Source organism: Ornithorhynchus anatinus, unplaced genomic scaffold, assembly GCF_004115215.2.
Source record: "Ornithorhynchus anatinus isolate Pmale09 unplaced genomic scaffold, mOrnAna1.pri.v4 scaffold_339_arrow_ctg1, whole genome shotgun sequence".
NCBI lineage: Eukaryota > Metazoa > Chordata > Mammalia > Monotremata > Ornithorhynchidae > Ornithorhynchus > Ornithorhynchus anatinus.
Window position 1 is genome coordinate 12,709 of NW_024396775.1, and position 19,772 is coordinate 32,480.

A 19,772-nucleotide genomic window follows, 5' to 3' on the forward strand; every position below is an offset into this window, starting at 1 on the left:
CCCGCGCCACCGGAGCTGAAGGCAAGCGGCGTGGCCTAGTAGGTAGAGCCCGGGCCTGGGAGGCGGCGGGACCCGGGTTCTAATCCCAGCTCCTCCGCCGGTCTGCTGGGTGACCTAGGGCGAGTCACTTCACCTCTCCGGGCCTCGGGTCCCTCATCCGGAAAACGGGGGCGGAGCCCGTGAGCCCCACGGGGGACGGGGACCGGGTCCAACCCGATGAGCCTGTATCTGCCCCGGCGCTGAGAATACGGCCCGACCCACGGTAAGCGCTCAGCGAATACCGTCGTCGCCACGGGAACGCCCAGCGACCCGAGAGTTCATTCCCTCTGACGGCCCGTGGGGTCTCCGGCTGCCGACCTGGGCCTCTGCTCCCGAGCGATCGCAAGCATTCGCTGAGCGCTTACTGCACGCGGAGGCCCCGAACTGAGCGCTCGGGAGGAGGGCGGGCCGGAGCGGACCCTTCGATCCGATCGATCGATCCATCCGTCCTAACTACTGAGCGTCTGCTGCGCGCGCAGCGCTGTAGTGAGCGGTTGGGGGCCGCGTTCCCCGCCCACGGCGAGCTCGCAGTCTAGAGCGGGGGGACAGACATTAATACGAGTAAATCGGGCCCCTGTTCACGAGCGCCGTGGGGCTGAGGGTGGAGGTGAATAAGAGATGCAACCCCTTGGTCACCCTGAGGTCATTTTAGGCCAGTTTCCCCCCCAGAAATAAAGCCGGTCAAAATAGTAGCGAGGAAACGGACGATGAAGTGATGCGGACGCCCAGGACAAGGTCTACCTTAGGACGGAACCACATTTTGCCCTTCTCCTTTTTTCTAAGGAGACGCCGTTTCCGTTTTGAAGGGGACAGCCTCTTCCCTCTCAGAAACCTGCCAAGTACAAACTCTTAAAGGGACGGTGAAAGGTCACCGGGCCGATCCCGCAGGGAATTCCATGACGAGTCTGGAAAACAGGCTGAGAAAGAGGGTTCTGGGGCAATAAGTATCTTCTTTATCGAGTCCCCTGGCTTTACGGATTCTTCCCTCAAGAAACAAAAGAAAAAAGGTGATGGCTTTACTTTTTTTGTTGTCGTATGGCGTTTTTTTGTTTCGCGTTGCTTTTTTTTAAAAAAAAAAAAAAAAAAGATGATTTCGGTGCTCTCTGCGTGTCGGGCGTGTTCTGAAATCGGGTAGATGTACACGTCTACCAGGCTGGACGGAGTCCCCGGCCCAAACGGGGCTCCCGCTCTAAACTGAAGGGAGGAGGATTTAACCCCCATTTTACAGATGAGCTACTTGAGGCCCAGAGAGAACGAAGCGTCGGCCGGCGAGCAGTTGGCGGGGCTGGGATCAGAACCCAGATCCTCCGACTCCCAGCCCCGGGCCCTCTCCGGTAGACCGAGCCGCTTCGACGCTAGGCGCTGCGCTAAGCACCGGGGTGGACAGAAAGAAGCTAATCGAGCTGGACCCGGTCCACATCCCTCGTGAGGCTCGCGGTCCTCATCCCCGTTTGACGGACGAGGTGACGGAGGCACCGAGAAGCCAGGCCACTTGCCCACGGTCGCACGGCGGCTAAGGGGGCCGGGGGGGGGGGGGGGATCGGACCCCGGGATCCGACTCCAACAGGCCGCCCACCGCTGCCTGACAACATCCGCCGTCGCAAATCGGCCATCCACCGCCGACGCGTCTCGGTCCGGCGTCCTAAAGGCGAGGAGCGGCGTGGCTTCTCGGTGGAGAGCGCGGCCACGTGTCTGCCGGGTGACCCGGGGCCGGTCACTTCACTCCTCAGTTCCCTCGGCTGGAAAACGGGGACCGAGGCCTCGAGCCCCACGTGGGCAACCCGATCTATCCCCTTCTATCCCCGCCGGCGCCCGGCACGCGGTAAGCGCCTAACGGATACCGTCGTCATTATCGTCATCTTAGATTCCCCGTGGGGGAGGCTTCCGACGACAGCCCGTTAAAGGCGATCCCTCCGGACGCCCCCCTCGGCCGGTTCCGGCCACAGAATGCCACTTACCATCTCGGGGCAGCCGACCACCTGAAACCTGCAAGGCGTTCGGCACTTGCCACAGGTCTTGACGTGGTCCTGAAACTGGAGAGAGACAGAACGTCGATACGAGAGGCGTGAGGCCCGCCGACGGTCCCTTCCGCCGTTCCCGCTCCTCCGCCGGCTCCGCCAAGACGACCGGGCGCCTGCCTCGACCTCGCTCGGAAAGCGAGAGTCCAAGGCCGACGCCGCCCGAGGCCCGGATCACGGCCGCCGAGCCGGAGGAGGCTCCTCCGGGTGCCGGCCGGGCGTGACGCGATGACGGGGTCGACGGCCTAAGGATCTTGCACCGGGGTTTTACCGCCGCTCCCCGACGCGACTTTCGGGAGAACGAGAGAGGTCCCCGCGGACGCCCCCGGCCCCGGCCACGCCCCCCGGTTCCCCGACCACCCCCCGGCGCTTACGGACGGCCTTAAAATGACGACGACGACGATATCGATCTTAACGGCGGGCTTCCGGAAGCGCTCTCTAGGTGCCAAGCACCGTACCGGGCACCGGGGTCGACGACGGAACAAGCCGAGGAGCCCCGATCCCTGCCCTACGTGGGGCTCTCGGATTAAAGGGGAGGGAGAGTGGGTCCTTACAAAGCTCAGGGGCCGGGTCTCCCGACCCCCCGGCCCCGGCTCGTTCTCCCGGGCCGCTCGGCTTCCCGTTTCTCCCCCCCGCCCCCCCCCGCCACCTTTATCCGTATTTCCGCCTGGCTCCCCCGCTCGACCGTCAGCTTCTCGAAGGGAAAGATCGCGTCGAGCCGGGGTAGCGTGCTCTCCCGGGCGCTTCGTGAGGTGTTCTGCACACGGTGAGCGCTCAGTAAATACCACGGATGGAGTGAGGAGCCTTCGGCCCAGAAACGTTCCCATCCGCCGATTCTTTCGGGGGCGGGCGGGGCAAAACGGTCGAGTACGGTTCGCCCCGGCCTCGGCGACCCGACCCAAGCGGGTATTTAAAGAAGGCGCGCGGGCCCGGAGCAGCGTGGCCCCCGTGGCAGGAGCACACGGGCCCGGGGGGGGGGGGGGGGGGCGGAGGACCCGGGTTCCGCCCCCCGCCGCCCGCCTGCCGCGTGACCCCGGCCGGGCCGCCTCGCTTCCTCCGGACCTCGGTTTCCTCATCTGGAAAACGTGGACTCCAGACCTGTTCTCCCTTCCCGCTCGGTCGGGGAGTCCCGCTTGGGAGAGGGGCCGGGTCCGACCCGGTGACCGTGGATAGTAATTACGGTTCCGGTTAAGCGCGTACGGCGGGCCAAGCGCCGGGGGAGACCCGAGGTAACTGGGTCGGACACGGTCCCCGTCCCGCCTGGGGTTCGCGGCCCATTTTGCAGACGAGGTGACGGAGGCCCGGAGACGTGAGGCGACCCGCCCGAGGTCACGCGGCGGACGGGTGGCCCCCGGGCCGTGCCGCTCCTCACTACCCCGGGTGCTTGGTATCTACCCCAAGGCGCCTAGCCCCGTGCTCAGTCCGGCCCCGGGCGTATGACGGATCCCCGAGTTTATCGTGATCGTTACAGTCATTTAGAACCCGGAGCTCCTCCGAGGAGAGGAACTACATCAATCCGGGGATCCCCGGACTTCCTTAAACGCCACGTGATCTGCGGCACAGCCGGGCCGACCGCAACCCCGCTTTTACAAGCGTCGGGAAAGTTCCCCTTTCCAGGGCGGGCGGGGACTTCCGGAGGAATTCCGGAGAAACCCCGCCGGATTCCCGAGGAGGAGTCGGGTCGGGCAGATCGCTTTCCACCGCAACCGCTCAGAAAGGCGCCGCCGACCCGCCGTATCGCGAGGGCGGCCGGCGGGGCCCGCCGGACCGGAAGGTCCTCGGGGCCGGGGCGGGGGCCGGCCGCCAACTCGACCGCCCCGTTCCGGGCTCTGGGCCCGGCGCCCCGCGCGGGGTCGGCGCTCGGGAAACGGCGTTCACGGAAAGCCCGTCCCTCTCCGAGCGAGAGGCCCGACTCGGCCGAGAAGCGGTCGCCGGGCTGGGCCTCGCGCGGCCCCTCTGGGCCGGGGGCGGGGAACGGGTCCGTCGCTTGTTGCGGGGGACTCTCCCACGGTGAGTCTTCGATAAATAGGACCGGATGAATGAGTAACCCCTCCGAGCAAGCGCCCGGGACAGGATTACCCGAGTGCCAGGTTGGGGCAGTTCCCTGGGTTTACCTGACCGTCGGCTAAGAGCACCCCCCACATCCATCGGAGCGGCCTGGGGCCGGAGGCCGAAAACCGGATGCCCGGGAAGCCTCCTTCAGTCCCCCCGGCGTCATACCTCCGTCCCCCGAGAGCGGCTGACGGGACGCGGTTCGGGACGGGTTTCTCCCTCCCGGGAGCAGCTGTGGATACCGACTCATCCCAGGCCCCCGGGTGAGAGAGAAGACGCGATCCCTCTCCGCCCCGGAAGCCGGAAAGCGGAAACGCAGACAACGCAGCCCAGTTCTACCCGCTGCCGCGGAGGCTGAGAGCTCTAGGGAGCTGGATCCGCGGGGCCCGGAGGGCGGGGCAGGTGCCCCGCGGTGACGTTCAACGGCGTGCCGGGCGCCCCGATGACCGCCGGAGTAGATGTCGGCCCGGGGTGGGCGGGGATCGTCTCTCTCCCTTGCCAAACCGGCCCTTCCAAGCGCTTCATACGGTGCTCCGCGCCCAGTGAGCGCTCAACAGGTCGGACCGAATGCCCGTAAGCTCGTCGGGTGGGACCCGGTCCCCGTCCCACGCGGGGCTCACCGTCCGAGCGGGAGGGAGGAGGGCAGCGGTGCCCGGTTGGTTCGATTTCCCCACCCCGTTCCAAGGGAAGGCACTCCCAGTCGGCGACGTGTTTACATCAGCGTCTCCCTCTCTGGTCTGTAAGGTCGCCGGGGGCGGGGACTGCGTCTAGTGTCGCGCCGCGCTCTCCCAAGCGCTCAGTTCGGTGACCCGCGCGGGGTAAGCGCCCGATAAGCCCGGCGGACCGGACGCGGGGGGGGGGGGGGGAGGGGTCTTCTCCACCGCCTTCTCTCCCGCTCGCTAGTCGGGAGGAATCGGGAAGGCGGATCGGCGCTGTTTCCCGAGTGCCCCCTCGGTGCAGGGCACCGAGTTAAGCGCCGGGGAGGGGACAGCCGAGGTGAGCGAGCAGTCGAGGCCGGCCCCGGGGGCCGCGACCTCGAGGAGCCGGGCCCGGGAGCGCTCCCGCGGCGCACCGGGCAGCCGGCCTTGTTTGCCCCGAGCTGACGACCCCCTGGGAGAGACCAAAACGTGGGCCGACGTCACTTCGTCTCCACACGTCATTGCCGCCGCCGCCTTCGGTTGAGCGCTTCCTCTCGCGGCGAGCGCCGTTCTAATGACGTCGGTGTTCGGTAAGCGCCTGCCATGTGCCGAGCGCCGTTCTAAGCGCTGGGGGCGATACGGGGTCATCGGGCGGTCCCCCGGGGGGCTCACGGTTTTAATCCCCATTTTCCGGATGAGGTCGCTGAGGCACAGACGAGTGACTTGCCCGCGGTCACACAGCCGACAAGGGGCGGAGCTGGGATCCGAACCCATGACCTGGGACTCGCCGCTGAGCCACGCTGCTTCTCCCGCGCCGGGATGGGTCTGGGTCGATCGGGGCGGACGCGGTCCCTCTCCCGACGCCCTGACAGGAGAACCCTCTCCTCCTCCTCTCCCCACCGACCCTCCGGGGGGAGGAGAGTGTAATTCTTCACTGTTTTAAAATGCCCGGCGTGGGTAAAGGACTACTTATAACAACGATAACGTCGGCATCTGTTAAGCGCTCACCACGTGCAGAGCACCGTCCTGAGCGCCGGGGGAGATACAGGGGCATCGGGTTGTCCCACACGTAGGGCTCCCAGCCTTCATCCCCCATTTTCCGGTCGAGGTCACCGAGGCCCAGGGAAGTGAAGGGACTGGCCCGCGGTCACGCAGCTGCCAAGCGGCCGGGATTCGAACCCACGACCTCGGACTTCCAAGCCCGGGCTCTTTCCCCTGAGCCCCGCTGCTTCTCCATGCCCAGACTGAGCCCCCCCCTTTCCCTGTGCCCCCCCCCGTCCCCTCAGCACTGTGCTCATTTGTACGTATTACCTATTACCCTCGTTAATGAGGCGTAGGTCTCCCTGACTCTATTTATCTCGATGATGTGGGCTCGTTTCGTTTCGTCCTCTTAGGCTCCCCCGTTCGGGCCGTGAGCCCGTCGCGGGGCGGGGACGGTCTCTCTCGGTGGCCCAGCCGTCCGTTCCGAGCGCGCAGCCCAGTGCTCGGCACGTAGTCGGCGCTCGACGAATCCCACCGACCGAAGGAGCTTCAGCAGAGGCGGCCGACCGCCACTCGGACTGTGAGCCCCAGGTGGGACGGGGACCGTACCCGACGTAGTTAAGGTCCATCCGCCCCAGCGCTTCCGACAGCGCTCGATACGTGACAGTAACAACGTGGGCGTTTATTAAGCGCTTACTGTGTGCCCACGGGGGGGGACACAGGCTCATCAGGTCGCCCCACGGGAGGCCCACGGTCTTCATCCCCGGTTTCCGGACGAGGTCACCGAGGCCCAGAGAAGCGAAGGGACTCGCCCGGGGTCACGCGGCTGCCAGGCGGCCGGGCCGGGATTCGAACCCACGACCTCGGACTCCCCAGCCCGGGCTCCGTCCGCCGAGCCCCGCTGCTTCTCGATGGTCGGGGCCGGTTATTACCCCGCGCGGCGCGCGCCCTTCACGCGGAGGGCTGGCGAATTTAGGACAGCGGCGTCGGGGCGGGGCGGCCCGGCGGACAGAGCCCCCATCTCGGAGTCGGGGCGCCCGACCTCGAAACCCGGCTTGGCCACCTGCTCGCCGTGACCTCGGACCGGTCGCTTCGCTTCTCCGTGCCTCTGATTCCCCGTCTGTCGAACGGGGATTCGCCACCCGTCCTCCCCTGCCGCTTAAACCCCGAGCTCCTCGTGGGACAGGGCCCGTGTCCGACCGGAGTTCCGACCGGCGCCTGACACGCAGTAGGCGCTTAATGTGATAATAATAATGATCTCGGGGCGGCATCAAACCCGTCGTCCTCGGATCGTCATCATTCGTCCAACCGGAGTTCGGACCGGCGCCTGACACGCAGTAGGCGCTTAATGTAGTAATAATAATAATGATAATAATGATCTCGGGGCGGCATCAAACCCGTCGTCCTCGGATCGTCATCATTCGTCCAACCGGAGTTCGGACCGGCGCCTGACACGCAGTAGGCGCTTAATGTGACAATAATAATGATCTCGGGGCGGCATCAAACCCGTCGTCCTCGGATCGTCATCATTCGTCCAACCGGAGTTGGGACCGGCGCCTGACACGCAGTAGGCGCTTAATGTAATAATAATAATAATAATAATGATCTCGGGGCGGCATCAAACCCGTCGTCCTCGGATCGTCATCATTCGTCCAACCGGAGTTCGGACCGGCGCCTGACGCGCAGTAGGCGCTTAATATGATAACAATAATTTCGGGGCTGCATTAAAAAGTCATCATCCTCGGATCATCATTCGTCCAACCGGAGTTCGGACCGGCGCCTGACACACCGTAAGCGCTTAATGTGACAATGATAATGATAATGATTTCGTGGCTGTGTTAAACTCATCATCCTTGGATTATCGTCACCCGCCCAGAGAAGGAGCCCGACCTAGCGGGCGGGCACCGGAGTCCGAAGGACCCGGATTCCGATCCCGGCTCCGCCACGGCTGCCGGGTGACGCGGGGCAGGTCGCTTCGCTTCTCTGGGCCTCGGTGCCCTCGTCTGGGAAAGGGGGAATCGAGACGGCGAGCCCCGCGGGGGCCACGGACCGCGTCCCGCACCATCGGCCTGGATCCTCCCCGGCGCTCGGTCCGGCGCCCGGCACCCGGTGACACTTAGCAGGGGAACAAAACGACCGCCCTCCGTGCAGACTAGGACTTTCGGGCCCGGGTTTTTCGTTTCAGCCCCCGTGTCGCCCGATAAACTAATAGCGGTACCAGCGGTTCACATCTCCAGAGTCTTCGATCTCACCCGCCGGCCGACCGCCGTCGCCGCCGGACGCCACGGGCCCGAGGCTCAATTTACCTTCTCTCGCGGAATTTTCTTTTTGCCGCAGCCTTCGCACGTCAGGGGGAACTTGGGGCAGATCTCATCGTGGGCCTGCGACGAGAAGAAACGAGGGATCACCGTCCCCGCCGCCGATCTCCCCCAGGCTGGATTTTTCAGGTTTTCGGAGACCTCGCCGGGGGGGGGGGGCCGAACCACTCCCCGGTCACCTACGGCGGAGGTCCTTCCCCGGCCCTCCCGACCCGCTGGCGGCGGAAGCAGGTAGAGGGGCATCCGGCGAAAAGAGCTTCGACCTTAACCGGCGGGGAACAAGACCTCGAGCTCGGAAACGCTCCCCGGCTTCGAGAAGCCGGTACGGGGGGGGGGGGACCGCGACTCCGTCTTCCCCCCCGCCTCCCCCTCGCGTCTACTCACGGCCCCAAAATCAAGCGCGGGGAGCCGACGCTTACCTACCAGATCCAAATCCACTCATTCGTTCGATGGTATCCGTCGAGCGCTTACTACGTGCAGAGCACCGGACTGAGCGCTCGGAATGGCCAACTCGGCAACGGACAGAGACCACCCCCGCCCATCGACGGGCTCACGGTCTACGCGGGGGGGGGGGGCCGGACGGACAAAGACGAGACCACGTAATCGCGACAGATAGAATCGAGGGGCTGGACGCCTCGTCAACAAAATAAATAGGGTAATAAAATAAATAGGGCAATGAAATACATACAGATCCGCGCCAGACGGAGAGGGCGTGGCAAGAGCCCGGGCTGGGGAGCCCGAGGTCATGGGTTCGAATCCCGGCGCCTCCGCTCGTCAGCTGGGTGACCGGGGGCAGGTCACCTCACTCCTCTGGGCCTCGGTTCCCTCATCTGGAAAATGGGGATTAACTGGGAGCCTCACGCGGGACGACCCGACGGCCCCCGTATCTCCCCCGGTGCTTAGAACGGTGCTCTGCACGTAGCGAGCGCTTAACAGACGCCAGCGTCGTCGTTACTGTAGTAAGCGCTTAGCAAATACCGACTTTATTATTATCCTTAATAGGTATTATCATTCTATTAATACGTCTGCTTCTTCCAGCGCTAGTAGGGAGGGGTGGTTGCCGGGCAGTGTGCCCCCTGCTAACGTTAATGACGACGACGGTAACAAAAACAGTGGTACCTGTTAAGCGCTTACTCTGTGCCAAGCACCGTTCTAAGCGCTGGGGGGGGATACAAGGCGATCAGGTTGTCCCGCGCGGGGCTCCCGGTCTTAACCCCCCCTTTTCCAGACGAGGTCACCGAGGCCCAGAGAAGCGAGGCGACTCGCCCCAGGTCACGCCGCCGGGACGGGAACCCACGGCCTCCGACTCCCGAGCCCGCGCCGCCTCTCGGTCGGGGCCGGCTCGACTTCGGGCAAAGCAGAGTCTCTTTACGGACGTCGGGACGGCGTCCGGAACCGGCGGAGAGATACAGCCCAAGGGCACGTAGTAGGCGCTCGATAAATACCGCCGAACGGCTACCGCTAAGTTCGAGAGAGCGCCGCTAATCTTTCGGGAGACGCGGAGGAAGGGGCGAAGGAAAGAAGACCTGTCGGGATGGGCCTGCCTCCGCTAGCGACGCCCTGGGGTTCCGTGATCTGGGGCCATCGACCCAACGGGCACGACCGGAGGCGGCCGAGCGGGCCCGGAGCCGAAAGGCCCGGGAGGGCGAGGTCGGAGAGAGACGAGGCCTCGACCGTTACGGTTCCCCGATCACCGCCCCCCCCCCCCCGTTTTGTCCCTCCGGCGCGGCCGAGCGAGGGGAGGCGAGGAGCCGCGACTCCGGGACTCGGCGTGGGGCTCGCCGTCTTCATCCCCGTTTCAGAGATGAGGTCACTGAGGCACAGACCGGGCGAGTGACTGGCCCGAGGCGACACCGCGGGCAGGCGGCGGGGCCGGGATCGGAACCCACGGCCTCGGACTCCCAGGCCCGGGCTCCGAGGCCCAAGGCGACGATCACGAGAGGCGGCGGGGCTCAGCGGCGAGAGCCCGGGCTTGGGGGTCGGGGGTCATGGGTTCGCTTCTCCGGGCCTCGGGGACCTCAGCTGGAAAACGGGGACGAAGACCGGGAGCCCCACGGGGGGCAACGTGATCACCCTGTGTGTCCCCCCCCCCCGGCGCTCAGAACAGTGCTCCGCGCACAGTGAGCGCCTAACGGATATCGACGTTACCGTTACCACTCAGGGTTCGAGACTGACGGAAGGAAAGACTTCTTCGCCCGACGCGTGGTGGAGCGGGGAGGACCCACGCCAGCGAGGGGGACGGGGACCGGGTCCGCCGACACACGACCGCCCTCGATCTCAGCGCTCGGCACGACGTTTGAGAAACGCCGCGTGGCCCCGTGGCCAGAGCCCGGGCCTGGGGGGGCTGGGGGGGGTGGCGGGGGGGCTCGGATTCCGATCCCGGCTCCGCCGCCCGACTGACGTGGGGCCTTGGGCGACTCGCTTCGTTTCTCCAGGCCCCGGTTTCCTCGTCCGTAAAATGGGGGTTCGGTGAGGCCGCGAGCCTCCAGCGGGGCAGGGCAGGAGTCCAGCTCCATCGTCTCGCTCAGGTGGCGAGCGCTTCACCGACGGCGCGGCTCAGTGGAAAGAGCCCGGGTTGGGGAGTCCGAGGTCGTGGGTTCGAATCCCGGTCCCTCCGCTTGTCAGCTGGGTGACTGCGGGGCGAGTCGCTTCACTTCTCTGGGCCTCAGTTCCCTCCTCTGGAAAATGGGGACGAAGGCCGGGAGCCTCACGTGGGGGCGACCCGACGACCCTGCATCTCCCCCAGCGCTTAGAACGGTGCTCTGCACATCGTCAGCGCTTCCCAAATACCGACGTCACTATCGTCGTCGTCGTCATCGGCGAAGGCGACCGCAGCTCCAAGGACACGGCGGGAGACGGGGGGGGCGAGAGAGAAGCTCCAGCGGGCGACCCCGCCGGGGAAGACCCATCGGGCAGACCCGGGGAACGTTCCCGAGACCACCTCGAGGGCTTCTCCTTTCTAGAGCGCGAAGCCGAGGCAGGGCGGGCCGTTTCCGAGGTTTGAAATCGGGGTCTCGGCCCACCCCTGCCGCCGCGACCCGCTCCGTTAGGCCCGACGGCTGCCGCCGACCCAAGGAGGCGTCGTGGGGCCTCGGGGGCGGGCGTTTTCGGGCCCCCGGTGGCCAAGGGGACCCGACCCGGGAGGACCCGACCGGCGGGAGCCAACGGATCCGTCCCCCGCTGGAACGGCAGGTCCCAGTACGTCGCGAATTCACCTCGCTACCGACGGGGTCCGAGTCCTCGGCTGACCCCGGGGGTCCCGCGTCCGGGCGGCGAGCGGGGGTGGGCACGGGAACCCGCGGCCCCCAGGCGGGGGTCTGCCACTCGCCGCGCGCCTCCAACCGCCTTTAAAATCTCCGCAGCCTCCCTTTCCCTCCGGGCCGGAAGCTCTCACCTCCGAGCCGGAAAGCTCCCACGGAGCCGGGGGTCCGCGTCCGTACCAACTCGTCGTCGGGAGCGGGGCCTAGGCGGGAGCGGGGAGACGGCCGGGTCGGAAGCCCGCCGCGGGGCAGGGGCCGCGCCCGGCGCCCCCGGACCCGCCCGAGCGCTCCGTCCGGCGCTCGGCGCGCGCCCGACGGACGCCGTCGATTAGGTTGAGACCAGGGTTTCTACTACGCGGTTCCTCGGCGAGCTGGGTGAGCGGAAGCCCCGGACCCCGGTCCGTTCACCTGTGAAACGGGGAGGGAACGCCCGTCCCCCCCTCCCCGTTAGCCGGCGAGCCCAGCGCGGGGACGGGGGGACGGTTCGATCCGACCGCCCCGCATTTAACGGACAGCGGAGCGGACGGCGCGCGGGTCCGGGCTTCCCGGAGGCCTCGTCTCCCCCGGGGGCGCCGGGGGAGGGACGCCGTCGGCTCCGCCCCTCCGGCCTCCTGCCCGGGGAGCCGCCGGAGAGAGGACGGGGCGACGGGACGGACGCAGCCGCGTCCCCGGTCCCCGGGGGACCGCCGCGGCCGGGAGCGGGCGGGAAGAGGGGGCGCCTCCGTGGAGGAAGCCTCCGGTTCGGTGGCTTGCCCCGAGCCGCCCGGCCGGCGGGCGGCGGAGCCGGGATCGGAGCCCGCGACCTCCGACTCCCGGGGCCGCGCCCCTTCCCACCGGGCCACGCCGCTCGTGCCCGAGCCCTTCTCGCCCCCCCCTTCCTCCCTCGCTCCCCGGAGGCGTCGCCCACCCGCGCCCCCGACCCACGGGAGACGGGGGCCGGATCCTCGTCCCCGACCGGCCGACGGGTCGGAGCCCGGCGGCGGCGGCGGCGCTCCTCCGGGGCGGCGGGGCCTCGGGGACGGACGGACGCAGCGGCCTCCGGCCGGACCGCGCCGGCCGGACCTGGGATTCCAGTGGGACCCGGGGAAACCGGACCCGGCGATCCTGAACCCCGCGCGATCGACCCGCGGACCCCACGGGGGGATGGACCGCCGGCCGGGGAGGACCCGGCGGCCCCGCCACCCGTCCGCGGCGTGGCCGAGGGCGGGGCGCTTCTCCGCGCCCCGCTCACCTCGTTCGTAAAACGGGGATCGGGGCCCCCTCCCTCCACGGGGGACGGGGCCCGGGTCCACCCCGATTATCCCGTACCTGATCCCCGGGTTCGGCACCGAGCCCGGCACGCAGCGGCCACTCGCCCGACGCCTCCGAAAATACGGAACGTCCCCCCGGCCGGAGGTCCTGCCGGAGCGCCTCGTCTCCCCCCGTTTCCCAGGCGAGGGAACGGAGGCCGGGGGAAGTGAGGTGACCGGCTCGAGGTCACGCGGCAGCCGAGCGGCGGGATCGGAACCCACGACCCCCCGGCTCCCGGGCCTGCGCTCCAGCCGCTGCGCCGCCTCCCCGCTACGGCCCCTCGGGACTTTGGAGGACGCGGTCCTCGACGTCATCCCCAGGGGCATCTGATCTCTCGGCAGTCTCAGAAGCGGAGCGACGGATACGACGACGCGGAGCCCGACCGCGGAAACCGTCAGCGACCGACGACCGTCCCGGGGTTGAGGCGGCTCCCGCCGTGCCGGGCTCGTTCTCCCGCTCCGATCCGGCGACCTCTCCGCCCGGGCCCCGGGCACCGACCGCGTCGCTCGCTCGGTCGACCGCGTCTCCCGACCGCCCGCCGCGCGCCGGGCACCGTGCTAAACGCTTGGGAGAGGACAGCGCGGCCGTGGACGGCGACCCTCCCCGCCCGCGCCGAGCCGGCGTTGGTCGTTTCGGCGAGTCGGGGCCCCGCCGGCCCATCCCGGGTTCTGCCTATTTCACCGATGCCGTTTAAAGGGACGACGACGACGACCGCGGTGACCGTTAAGCGGGGACTGCGTGCCGAGCACCCTTTTAAGCGCCGGGGAGGATTTACTGAGTCCCGAGCTCCCTTGCCGCTCTCATTCTCATCCAGTCGACTCTCCGCTCCCCAGAAACCTGAGTTTCAACAATGGAACTCACCGCGTCCCAGGCACTGCCCTAAGCGCCGGGGCGGACGCGAGCGGAGCGGGGCGGACCCGGCCCCCGGCCCCCGGGGGGCTCCCGGTCTCGATCCCCCTCTCCCAGATGAGGGACCGAGAAGCCCCGAGAGGTCCGACGACTTGCTCGAGGTCCCGGAGGAGAGAGGCGGCGGGGCCGGGATCGGAACCCGTGACCTTCCGCCTCCCGGGCCCCCGCTCTACCCGCTACGCCCCGCCGCTCCCCGGCGGAGCCCGGCGTCGAGCGGGGCGCCGCGCTAAGGACGCGAGAGAGTACAACGCGGGCGGGCGGGCGGGCGCGATCCCCACCCTCGAGAAGCCGACGGACGGCAGGGGACGGGCAGAGCAGATTCCCGGTGGACACGGACGTAGGGGCTGTGGCTTTTCCGATCTAAGGCCCGGAAACCCAAGTCGGATTTCGCCACGACCGAGCACTCCGGGTTTGATCCGAGCCCTCCCTCCGCCCAACGGCCGGGCCGCGGGGCGAGACCGGAAACGCCCCCGGGGGGGGGGCGGCTCGAAATGGAAATTTCCAGTCAGAAGAGTGAGTCACTCGTTCGATGATATTTTACTGAGCGCTTGCTATGTGCGGAGTACCGGACTGAGCGCTCGGAACGGACGGCTCGGCGACGGACGGAGACCGTCCCCGCCCGAAGGAGCCCCCCGGCTCGTCCACGGGCCGCGCGGCCGAAAGACCTAACCCTGCCCGGGCACGCCGGGCGTCGTGTTTATCGAGCGCTTGCCGGGGACCGTACCGAGCGCACGGGAGAGGACGGGACGGGCGGGAGGCGGAGACGTTCCCCGCCCACCTCGAGCCTACGGCCTAGGCGGGGGGGGGGGGGGGGGAGACGTCGACAGAGACGAACGACAGGACAGAAGCGCTGCGGGGCTGGGGCGGGGGGGGGGGAGATCAGAGGGAGGAAGTCGGGGCGACGCGGAAGGGAGCGGGAGAAGGGGAGAGGAGGGCTTAGTGAGGGGAGGCCTCTTGGAGGAGACGGGCCTCCGATAAGGCTCTGAAGGGCAAGAGAGTCATCGTCGGATCTGCGGCAGGATGTGGGTGAGACCAGAAACCGGTCGCTCGCTAGCTCGGTCAGTGGCATTCGCTGAGTACTTTCACGCGTTGGATAGTATTTATCGCGCGCGCTTGCTGTGTGCGGAGCACCGGACTAAGCGCTTGGAATGGACAATTGGGCGACGGACAGAGCCCACCCCCGCCCACCGACGGGCTCGCGGTCTAATCGGGGGTTGGGGGGGGGGGGGGGGGGGGGAGACGGACGGACAAAAACAGGACAACTTAATCCCGATAGATAGAATCGAGGGGACGGACACCTCGTTGACAAAATAAAGAGGGTAACGCAAATCTATCCAAACGAGCACGGTGCTGAGGGGAAGGGAGAGGGGGAGGAGCAGAGGGAAAGGGGGGGAGGGGGCAGAGGGGAAGCTCAGCGTGGGAAGGCCTCTCGGAGGAGGTGACATCCCGGCGGGGCTCGGGAGAGGGGAAGGGAGTGAGTTTGGCGGAGGTGGGGGGGGGGGGGGGGCGTCCCGGGACGGCGGGACGGGCGGGAACGGGGGACGGCGAGGAGGCGGGCGGCGGGGGAGCGGAGCGTGCGGGCTGGGCGGTGGAAAGAGGAGAGGGAGGAGAGGTAGGAGGGGGGGCCGGGGGATGGAGGGCCTCGAGGCCCCGAGTAGGAGGGGGGCCGGTGAGAGTCGCCCGGCACGCCCCCCGCCTTCACGGTCCAGTCGATCCGTCGACGGAGGTCACCGGGCGCTTACCGCGCGCGGGGCGCCGTGCCGAGCCCTCGGGAGACGGCGCTACGACAGAGCTGGCGGGAACCATCCCCGCCCACGGGGCGCTCACGGTCCGGTCAGATCCATCGACAGTATTTACCGAGCGCCTACCTACCGCGTCCGTCCGGAGCACCGTCCTCAGGGCTCCGGAGAGGACGAGGGGATAGAGTTGGCGGACGGCGGCCCCGCCCCCGGGGAACCGCTCTCTCGGCCTCCCGCTTCGTCTCGAGGTGCGGATCCAGGGAAGCGGCGGGGCTCGGTGGCGAGAGGCCGGGCTTGGGGGGGGGGGGGGGGGGTCCGGGGGCCTGGGTTCGAATCCCGCCTCGGCCACCTGGCGGCCGGGTGACCGTGGGCAAGTCGCTTCGCTTCTCTGGGCCTCGTCCGGAAGACGGGGACGAAGAGCGGGAGCCTCACGTGGGACGACCCGATGACCCCGTATCTCCCCCGGCGCTCAACGAGCGCCAACGTCTATCATCATCAGCTCTCGGAAACTCCGGGACCCTTTGGGGCCCCGATCCCCACGGGTCCCGGGATGCGCCCCCCCCCCCCCCGGCCCCCCCAGAGTGATCACGGAACCCCGAACTACCCCGAACCCTTCTTAACGGGACCTGTCGAGCACCGTTCTAAGCCCCGGGGTGAATTCACGTTACCGAAGTCCCGCACGGGGCCGGCGGTCGAAGTAGGAGGCAGGACAGACGCTCGATCCCCACTTTCGAGTCGAGGAAACCGAGGTAGGGAGACGTTCATTCGTCCGCCGTCGTTCGGTCGTACCGACCGAGCGCCCGCGGGGTGCGGGGCACCGGGCCCGGCGCTCGGAAAGTGCGACTCGGCGACGGATAGGGACGATCCCGACCCAACGGCGGGCTCACGGTCCGGGGGGGGGGGGGGGGGGGAGACGGACGCCCAAACGGAACAGGCGGTCGGGCAGCGACGCCGTCAGGACGGATCGACGGAATCGCGGACACGTACACGTCGGTGTACGCGGCACGTGAGGTGCCCAAGGGCCGGCAGAGCCGACGTCGGAACCCGGGTCCTCCGACCTCCGGGCCCGGGCCGGTTTCCGCGCCGCTTTTCCCGAAACTCGGATCATTCCCTACCGCCTAGAATTTTGTTTCCCGCGGGGTCCGTGAAGCGCTTTACCGCGCTTCCGACGCTGGCTGAGCACGGGTCGGTCAGGCCCGACGCGGTCCCCGTCCTCCACGGGGCTCGCCGCCTGAGGGACGACGGCGCCGATGACGACGACTGACCCTCGCGCCGCCTGTCAACCGCTTACTCCGTGCCAAGCGCCGCGCCGAGCGGCGGGGTGGACGGAGGATCGTCGGTCCTCCGTGGGGCTCCCGGTCCGAGCGGGGAGGGCCGACGGGTCCCCATCCCGCGGACGGAGGGGCCCGAGGCCCCGAGAAGGCCGGCGACGTGCCCGCCGTCGCACGGCACCCAAGCGGCAGGCGGGGGATTGGAAGCCAGGTCCTCCGCCCGCCGACCCGGCCCTCGAGAACCCAACCCTTCGCGGCCCAACCGAGACACCTCTTCGGACACTGCGAGGCCTGGAGGCCGTCTCCCCCGAGGAGCAGCGGGGCCTAGCGGGGAGAGCTAGGGACCCGGCAGGCAGAAGGACCCGGGTTCTAATCCCAGCTCCCTCGCTCAACGCCTCCGTGCCTCGGCGACCTCATCTGCGAGGCGGGGGTGGGGCCGCTGAGCCCCACGCGGGACGGGGACCGGGTCCGCCCCGATCTGCTCGGACCCACCCTTGGGACGGGGCCGGGCGAGACAGTGAGCGCTTAACACGCGCCGGACGGAGGGGCGGCAATATATTCTCGGCCTGAGCGGAAAACACTGAGAAATGAAAGGAAAGGCCAGTTTGGTTTTTTTTTTCTCCACCCGCAGTCGGAGGGAGGGGTTTTCATTGCTTTCCCATCCCTGCGACATTACTCATTCTCAAAGCTCGGGAGAAGGTTTTATCACTCACCATCAAAGGGCAGCCAGACGAGGCGGCCCTCCAGAAACATTCTGCCCTTTTCAGATGAACAAACGATGACTGTCTTTTAGGGACTTTCCAAGGCCGCTCTCAGATCACACAGTAAATTAGGGACTTCCCACCCCGCCCGAAGACGACGACGACGACATCGGCTCGCGGCGCCGGCTACGGCTGGCGGAGGGAGCCCGTCAGACGTTCCGGAGCGGCCCGACCGTAGGATGAGCTTCCGCCCTCGCGGGGTGACCTAAAGCCGGCTGGCGTTTGCCGAGGGAGAGGCCCAAGTGGCGCCCGGCGGACGTGGGAGCCCTCGTCGGCCGGTCCGCCGTACCGGGCCCAACGGTGACGGGGCGCGCGGGGTGGGGCAGGGTCTCGTTCCGCAGAGGAGGGCGCCGGGGCCCGGGGAGCTGCGGCGACCCGGCCCAGGTCCCACGGCAGACGGGATCCGCACCCGGGGCCTTCCGACTCCCCGGCCCGGGCTCTAGCCGCGTGGCCACTCGCTGCTTCTCTTCCCTCTCCGGCCCGGTTCCCTCTGACGTCAACACCCCGTACCGAGACTTTTACTCTGTTAGCAAACGGGGCAGATCCCACTGCCCGACGCCATCCTCCTTCCCTTCGGGGAGGCCCAGAGCTCTTCAACTGAGTCGCGGGCGAGCCTATCAGTCGGTCAGTGGCGCGCTCCGCCGTGTCCGCCCAGTACCTACTAGGTACAGGGGGCTGCGTTCAGGAGCCGCGCTCCCGGCCCACGGCTCGCGATCTACGGCCGGGGAGACAGACGTTGAAACGGACTAGGGGATGGGAGCAAGTAGAGGACAGAGGGATTCACGTGAGTGTCGCGGGGCCGGGGAGAGCAGCGAAACGCTTAAGGGATACCCGACGTAAGCGCCTCCGCGAGGCGGAGGCGAGAGCGGTGGGGAAATACCCCGTGCGACGAGTATCCACTGGAAGATCCTCGGAGAGCCGATCCGGGATCGTCCTCCGCCGTCCGGGGGTGAGAATCCCGCCGCGGCGGCTCATCCAACGGTCCCGGTTGACCCCGAAACGCTCGGCGGGCGTACGAGCCATCGGCTGGGCTTTAGGCTGCCTTTCCCCAAAGTTCCAGCCCGACTCCCTTTTCCACGGCAGCGGCCCGCGGTCTAGGAGCAACGGGACTCCGCGGGCGCCCGGGAAAGTTACTCCCGGCACCGGCCGCTCCAAAACGGCTACCGGTCGGTCCGCCGGACTGACTGAGCGCTCGCTGCTGCGCTGGGCGCCTGGGAGAGTGCGATGCAAGGAACGGACACACCCCCTGCCCACGACGGGCCCGGGGAGGTCAGACGTGGCGACGCTCGCCGCGAGCCGGTCCCCCCCGTCCGTCCGCTTCGGCATCCAACAGATCCCTCGGCGACGGCTCGCTCGATCGGCTCGCCCCCCTCCTACTCTGGCTCGCCGACCTCGACCCGGCCCGCGCGCTCCGCTCCTCTTACGCCAACCTGCTCGCTGCGGACCCCCGACCCGTCTCCCTCTGGCCCGGCAGTCCCTCCTCCTTCGGATCCGTCCGACCACCAGTCTCCCTACGTCGAGAGCCTTTTCTACAATCCCACCTCCTCCGAGAGGCCTTCCCCTAAGCTCTCGTCTCCCCGACTCTCTTCTGAGTCACGCTCAGGACTCTCCCGACACTTGAGGTGCGCCCCACCCTCCGCCCCCCCCCCCGCAGCGTTTAGGCAAATACCCTTGCACCGAAAGGAGGTAGGCCAGTGCTTTTTAGCTTGGAAAAGATTCTCACGACACGCCCCCTCTGCCGGGAGATGAGTTTTCCCAATGTGCTTCGGGCAGAACCCCGCTAGGGCATTTTGAGGACGTTCTCCCAGCGGCCGGAGCCCTTGCGGCTCCGGGGAGACGCGGTGTCAGAGAAGAACGCTTCGAGCCCGTGCGTGGACTCAGTCAGGGAGCGAGAAGAGGCGCGGGTTTTCCATAAAGCGGGGCCGGGCCGCACCACGATCTGCCCGGCCCGCTTAAATAAGCCCGGGGCCGGAGCGAAGAACGGAGAGGATTCCACCCTTCGCCTCGCTGGCCGACCGACCGATTTACCTCGTATTCCTTGATGGTCCCCTTCCATGAACACCCATCGTTGACACAGAAGGCCGGCAGGCTTTCTACCTCCCTTCGGGCGGCGTTATCCGGAAAAGCCTGGGGGGGGGGGGGCAAAAGAGAAACCAAAAAATGGTATTCGAGGTTTCAGACCCCAGCTTCCGACGTGGGACTTTCTAAAACGGTGCATCAAGGAGTGACTAGTTCCTTCTCACCAGGGGCACTTTTCTTCCACGCCGACAGCGCGCTGGGTATTTGGGAACAGGCGGTAGGAGGGGAGGATAAGACCCCCGGCTCTCGGGAGCTTCGCGCGGTAACGGGGGAGGCCGTGTGGAAAAACACCCTCTCGCTAAGCCCCGCTGACTGACCGATAGCCTCACCCTCGCCTATTTCCCGTCTCTGAAATCGATTTTAATCTCAGTCTTCCCCCGCAGACCAAGCTCCTTGCGAGCGGGGATTACGTCCACC

General features: G+C 67.6%; 1 protein-coding gene across 1 annotated transcript in view; it reads right to left on the bottom strand.

Annotated features, from left to right (window-relative positions):
- Positions 1 to 19,451, bottom strand: part of LOC100681066 (TNF receptor-associated factor 2-like) — a gene marked incomplete at its 5' end in the record, with an annotated part of 31,925 nt that extends 12,474 nt beyond the window's left edge. The window contains 4 exons of the mRNA XM_029057127.2: positions 1,998 to 2,072; positions 8,035 to 8,109; positions 11,441 to 11,509; positions 19,305 to 19,451. Of these exons, the coding sequence (XP_028912960.1) occupies positions 1,998 to 2,072; positions 8,035 to 8,109; positions 11,441 to 11,509; positions 19,305 to 19,451 (366 nt within the window). The remainder of the gene's footprint in view (positions 1 to 1,997; positions 2,073 to 8,034; positions 8,110 to 11,440; positions 11,510 to 19,304) is intronic.
- Between the last annotated feature and the right edge of the window lie 321 nt (positions 19,452 to 19,772).